The sequence below is a fragment of the Eubalaena glacialis genome, chromosome 11 (assembly GCF_028564815.1).
Source record: "Eubalaena glacialis isolate mEubGla1 chromosome 11, mEubGla1.1.hap2.+ XY, whole genome shotgun sequence".
Lineage (NCBI taxonomy): Eukaryota > Metazoa > Chordata > Mammalia > Artiodactyla > Balaenidae > Eubalaena > Eubalaena glacialis.
In genome coordinates this window covers 166,015-172,250 of record NC_083726.1, presented here as the reverse complement: position 1 = coordinate 172,250, position 6,236 = coordinate 166,015, and the positions used below count along the sequence as shown (strand labels likewise).

The following is a 6,236-nucleotide window of genomic DNA, read 5'->3' as shown; positions in this document are numbered from 1 at the left end:
GCCAGTGGCCTTGGGAAGAGCCTGGACATCCTGGGGCCACATTTCTAGGCAGGCAGGGTCCGCCCAGGCTCGGGAGGAAAGCGGGCCCAGACCACAGACAGCGCTGGACACTCGGCTCTGCGGGGTCAGTGAAATCCTGGGAGGCAGAGATTTTTCCTGAAGGGGGATCGGCTGGGCAGGGAGAGAGCCCGGTTTCCCTCAGGAGTCAGGGCTGGTCCTGGGGAAGAGGGCCGCGCTCTGGGGTGAACACAGGCTGTTCTGGGGGGAGGAGGGGTGGGTATTGCGGGGCTCTGTGGGCAGGAGGCTGTCCTTGGAGGGGGTGTCAAGCGCTGGTCCGTGTGGGGTAAGGCTGCTTCCAGGTTGTCATGGGGAGGGGTAGGGAGGCTTTCTGTGTGTGTGTGTGTGGGGGGGGGAGGTTCATTCAAGTTTATTCCCGGGAGGCTCAGGGGACCCAGGGCTGCTCTTGGAGAAGGTAGGTGAGGCTGGGCTGTCTTCTGCCAGGGACTGGAAGGTGTCCTCATGCTGGGGTGTTCTGTGAAGGTCGGCCAGGGTGTCTTGTGCGAGGGTGAGCGGCTGCGGGGGTCAGGGCCTGTTTCTGGGGAGGAGTCAGGCATGTTGGGGGAGTTCTGTGGGAGTCAGAAGCTGTTTCTCGGGAAATCAGGGCTATTTCGACGTTAAGGGGCCGCTCTTCGCTTTTAGGGACCTTGGGGGCACAGCGTTTCCCAGCACTGGGGTAGTTCTGTGAGGCTGATGAGTGTTGGGGGGACCTGGCCAGCTCCAGCGGGGCGGTGGCGCCTGAGCTAGTTTCTTTACTGCGCTCCCCTCTCCTCCGCCTACTCATCACCCCCTCCCGCGTTGCCACGACAACGCGTGAAACTAAAATTCACTTCCCGGTTGCAGGTGGAGGCTAGTGGCGCCCCCTCCCCTAAGCCCTTCCTCTCAGGTAGCGCCCCCATCTTGTCGTCGCTAAGGTGACTGGGAGGGCGTGACAGGCGTTGGAGCTAGGCGGACCAGGGGACCTGAGGAGGGGGGCAGAAGAGGCGGGCCTCAGAGTCCGGAGTGAACTCCTCAGCCTCGGCCAGGGGTGGGGGAGCCGGGAGCCGCGTGGCACACTGTTCGGCGTGGTCCTAAGGGTTAAGTTCTAAGGTTAATTGGTTCTGGCTGTGGGAGAAGCCCCGGCCCCTCCAGGGCTCCGAGGTCCCCACCGTCCCACCCCAGGACTGGGGCAGTGTTGGTCCCTGTCATCTCCTCCGGGGCTTGAGTGGGGTGGGGAGGGGAGGTCGGTAGGGTGGTAGAGAAGCTGCCACCCCCGGAAATTAATTTTCCTGTTTTTCTCTCCCCTTCCTGCCCTGCCTCTGGTCCCTGTGCCCAAGGCGGCCCCCACGCCAGGTCCAAGACCCCCTCCTCGCCGCATCTTCCCCTGTGGGCCACAGATGCTCTTCCGCAGCCGAACGGCGGCGCGGCCCTTGCTGCTCAGCCACTCTCCCCACACTGAGGCCTAGGACTCCCCACACCCCCGGCGCAGCCCCTAGGCCCCCGCCTTGCTGCGCGGCCCTCGCCCTTCGCACCAACCCCACCCCTCACCCCTCACCCCGGGACCCCGCAAAGTCCCCCTCGCCCTCGGCTGGCTCTGGGCCCTCCCGGCCCCCGCCTCCGGCGCAGCCCCCTTGCCACCCCCGCTTCCCTCGCCGCTCAGGCCCCCTCCCCCCGCCGCCCCCGCCCCCGGGGAAGGCAGGCGCCGAGCGGAGCCGGGGCCGATGCAGCTGAGCCGCGCCGCCGCCGCCGCCGCCGCCGCCGCCCCTGCGGAGCCCTCGGCGCCGCTGTCCCCCGTGCCGGCCCCGGCCCCCCCCGGCCCCCTCCCGCGCAGCGCGGCCGACGGGGCTCCGGTGGGGGGGCAGGGGGGGCCGGGGCGCCGCGAGGAGCCCCGGGGCGCCCAGCTCCCGGCCGCGAGCGGCCACGGCCGGGGCGCGGGGATGGACGGCCCCGGGGCCAGCGCCGTGATCGTGCGCGTCGGCATCCCGGACCTTCAGCAGACGGTGAGCCTCGCCGCCCGGTTCCCGGCGGCACCCCCGCCCTCCTCTCCCAGCCCCCCACCCGCGCGCTCGGAGCCCGGCGCGGGAGACCCCAGGCCCGCGGCTACTCACCCCTCCCCCGCCACCTCCGCCGGGACCCTCCCCACCTCCAGGGCGGGGGCGGGGCCCGGGGAAGCACCGCCCTCGGGGCGAGGCCTAGCCGGCGGGGCGCGGAGGCTCGGGGTCCGCGGCCTGGGCGCGCGGGGCCCGGGGACTCAGTACTCAGCGCCGCGCGGAGCCGATCCGCGCTCGCGCTCACGCTCCCGCTCCGCCGCAGAAGTGCCTGCGCCTGGACCCGGCCGCGCCGGTGTGGGCAGCCAAGCAGCGCGTGCTCTGCGCCCTCAACCACAGCCTCCAGGACGCGCTCAACTACGGGCTCTTTCAGCCGCCCTCCCGGGGCCGCGCGGGCAAGTTCCTGGACGAAGAGCGGCTCCTGCAGGAATACCCGCCCAACCTGGACACGCCCCTGCCCTACCTGGAGGTGAGCGGCGGCCGGGGGCGCGGCAGGGGGCGGGCTGAGAGCTTCGAGCTCCGGGACGGGAGCGGCGGAGGGCGCGGCAGCGAGGGGCACGGACGCGGGGAGTTAGTGTGGAAGCGGCGGGCGGGGGGGTTGAGTTGTGTGTCTGGCGCGTGAGGTGTGAGCCGCGTGCCGTGCGTGCGGTCAGCGGCACGTGCGATGGGGTGTGAGCAGGCGTGAGTGCCCGGAGCGCTGTGTGGAGTAAGCCAGCCGTGGTCTGTGTGCACGTCGGTGTCAGTGTCTCCCCCTCCCCGCCCGTGAAGTTGTCGGAAGGGCGACCTAAGCTTCCTCGTTTGCTCACCCGTCCACGGTGTAAAGGCTGTTGAGCGCCCTGTGAGCAAGGGGACCCAGACCCACGGTTTGGAGGTGGGGGTGGCAAGTGCAATGAGCACTGAAGCAAGAATTACGGTGGCTGAGCTCAGAGCCGGCTTGGCCTCCGTGGTGGCCCAGGCAAGTAGGGACAATTCTTCCCAGAGACGGAATGTCTCGGAAGGTCAGCCTGGAACCTGGTCTTGGAAGAGGACTGAGGTTTCCAGGGAATCCCGGGGATGGGAATGAGACAGAAAGGGCACTGCAGGCGGACAGCTGGGCATACATCGCGCCTGACCTCTGTGTTGGTGGTGTCCATGGTAGTGTGCATGGCTTTGTGTGGCTGGCAGGCAGGGGTTTTGTGACGGGGGCGGCGAGCAGTGTGGGGCCCTAGCCGCACGGAAGTGGGCAGGACTCGGTTCTGTGCATACTTTCACTCACTCAGCCCAGGTGGATGCCTTTTTCTGCCTTGTCTTTACCTGAGCAGTTTCGATACAAGCGGCGAGTTTATGCCCAGAACCTCATTGATGATAAGCAGTTTGCAAAGCTTCACACAAAGGTAAGGAGGCAGCCACAGGGAGTGGACTCCAAGGTCACCTTCTACACCCCCTCCGGCCGCCCCCCCCATGACCAGTGTTCACCCACCCCAGCCTTAACTGGGTTTTGTGGCGTCAAAAATGTTGTTTAAAAATTCCCTTCTTGAGGCCCTCCCCCTGTTCCCAGAACCCCCCCACCCGATCTTGGTTGGGGCTGACCAGTCAGTCCTGCCAGCCTTGGCTCAGTCTGCTTTCTCTTGTCGTCAGGGGCCCAGAGTGGGTGTTGGGGACGGCTAGAGGGCTGGGTGCAGACTCCGGGCACCATGGCTTTGGGGTGGTCGGTCTGGTGATGGGTTCTAGTCAGATCAGACTCTGGCTGACCCCTCTGGTGGGCCCCTGGCTAAGGGGTGGAGTGCGATAGGGCACAGTGTCTTTGTGGGGGAGAAGTGAGCAGGCACCAGATGTGGTTGTTGCGGGGAGCTGGGTAGCGGTGGGGAGAACAGGGAGCCCAGCACTTAGTGGTCATCCAGTGCTGGGCACTTTAGGCATCTCATTAATTTTCTTCTGTGAGGGACTATTATTATCCCATTTCACAGATGAAGATACTGAGTCCCAGGGAAGTTAAGTGACTTACTTACAGCTCTGCGTCCAGTGATGCTGGGGCTGAACCCAGATCTGTCTGACTCTGGGGCCCTGTCCCTAGGCATACTTGTGGAGTCTTTACTCCTCTGTACTGTTACTAGGAGGGTCTGACCCCAAGTGCTCTTTGGGGGGCACCTCCCTGTCTTCTCTGAATGTAGGAGGGGCAGGGTGGGTGCCGCGGCCCTTCCCACAGGCAGACTCCCTGAGCTCCCACCCCAGGCTCCCCTGGGCCAATGGACATTTGCTTGCTGGACACTTCATTGACAGTCTCTGGAGCCTAAGAGAGGGATCTGAACATTCACCCCTGTGGCCCAGTGACCGCGCTGTGATCCTGGAGCCTCCGTGCCAGACTTCTCTGCTACCCCGGGGCATGTGGTGGTCAGTAGCCATGACTGTGTGGCTGGGCAGAGACTCCCTCACTGGCCCCGGTGTGACCTATCACCCTGGGTTCCTCCTGTAGTTGCCCCTCCTCCAAAACTGTCCCCAGTGACCCACAGGACACCAGTGACTCCTGACCTTCAGTGAGTCCCACTCGTTTTTAGGATGAGTTTCAACTCCTTGCCACAGTCCCGTGTTTCTGCCTGCCTGGGCTCCAGCTGGCCCCCACCATCACACCACCCCCCTCCCTCCCTGCCGGCTGCAGCTGAGGTCTTTCCTCTCAGCCATGAGCATTAGTCCTCCTGTCTCATTGCCTGACCCCCCCGGAAGATGCTACCTCCTGTGGAGCTGTCCCTGTGGCCCCCTGTCTTATTTCTGATGCACTTTGTTTCTAGAGGGCCCGGGGCCTCTGGCCAGGGCACCTTGCCTTGTGCATGTGGCATTGTAGCACCAGCAGGAGCTCAGTGAGGCTTTGCTGAGTAAATTAGCGCACGACTGGGGGTATGAATGAAAGGCAGTCAAGGTCACGTGACAGGAGGCGACACCTGGTGATGGGGGAGGGCCCCGGAGTTGGGAGTCTGCCATGGGGTGAGCTTGTGAAGAGAACGGGCTGTATAAGGAACAGGCTACCTTGGGAGTGATGGGGATGTGGGCTGCCCTGGGCTGGCTCCTGCCCATGTGGCCTCGGGCTCTTCCAGGCTGGACAGGTTGGGGCCCCCGGGCCAGGGAGAGAAGCCAGGGCAGGGGCTGAGCTTGGGGTAGGGAACTCACTCAGGCGGCGTGAGTGAGGGCAGCCTGGCCTTGTCGAGGGGCTGGCTGGGCTCAGGCTGACAGCTGTGTTGGGCTTGGGATGCAGGGAAGGACTTAGCAGCACGTGGGTCCAGCTGAGCTGGGCTCGGGGCCACAGCGGGAGTGCAGGGCTTAGGGTGACGCGAGAGGAGTGACAAGGTCACGATGTAGGCTGATAGGTCAGACTGAGGGCGGGGTGGGGTGGTAGATGCCCCACAGGTAACCTGAGGCTCCCTGGTGGAAGGTGGGTGATGGTCAGATGATGGTGGCCGTGCTGTGGGCTGATCAGGATGGCTGGGTGTTCCAGGCGAACCTGAAGAAGTTTATGGAATACGTCCAGCTGCACAACACGGAAAAGGTGGCACGCCTGCTGGACAAGGGGCTGGACCCCAATTTCCACGATCCTGACTCAGGAGGTGAGAAGCAGACCAGGAAGGGGCATGGCCTTGGAATGGCCAGGACTATAGCCTTCTTCTATCCCTTGAACCCAGAGTGTCCTCTGAGCCTTGCGGCCCAGCTAGACGATGCCACAGACCTGCTGAAGGTGCTGAGGAACGGCGGCGCTCACCTGGACTTCCGCACCCGCGACGGGCTCACCGCCGTGCACTGTGCCGCGCGCCAGCGGAATGCGGCGGCCTTGACGGTCAGTGCGGGCACAGCCCTGGCCTGGAGGGGCATGCGGCCCGGTAGCGGGAGGAGGCTGGCCTGGCATGAATACTGAGGTTCTCGCTCTCAGACCCTGCTGGACCTGGGCGCTTCCCCTGACTACAAGGACAGCCGCGGCCTGACGCCCTTGTACCACAGCGCCCTGGGTGGGGGGGACGCCCTCTGCTGTGAGCTGCTCCTGCACGACCATGCTCAGCTGGGGACCAGCGACGAGAACGGCTGGCAGGAGGTCCACCAGGTGGGCGGGGAGCGTGAAGGCGGGGGTGTCCCCGGCTCCGCCTCTGGGGTTTGGGGCTTGGGCTCCGTCCAGGGGCCCAGCAGCACCTC

General features: G+C 65.3%; 1 protein-coding gene across 6 annotated transcripts in view; it reads left to right on the top strand.

The window, feature by feature from the left end:
• The window catches only part of SHANK3 (SH3 and multiple ankyrin repeat domains 3), a 50,194-nt gene continuing 43,958 nt past the window's right edge, over positions 1–6,236 (top strand). For 2 of the 6 annotated variants that reach the window (XM_061205717.1, XM_061205722.1), the window contains exons 1-7: positions 1–124; positions 1,374–2,036; positions 2,350–2,553; positions 3,386–3,457; positions 5,551–5,659; positions 5,735–5,886; positions 5,980–6,147. In XM_061205717.1, coding sequence (XP_061061700.1) covers positions 1,758–2,036; positions 2,350–2,553; positions 3,386–3,457; positions 5,551–5,659; positions 5,735–5,886; positions 5,980–6,147 — 984 coding nt within the window. In that variant the 5' untranslated portion in view covers positions 1–124; positions 1,374–1,757. Of the gene's footprint in view, positions 125–501; positions 566–900; positions 944–1,373; positions 2,037–2,349; positions 2,554–3,385; positions 3,458–5,550; positions 5,660–5,734; positions 5,887–5,979; positions 6,148–6,236 lie in introns of those variants that run through there. The other 4 variants (XM_061205719.1, XM_061205720.1, XM_061205718.1 and 1 more) reach the window with 4 other exon arrangements.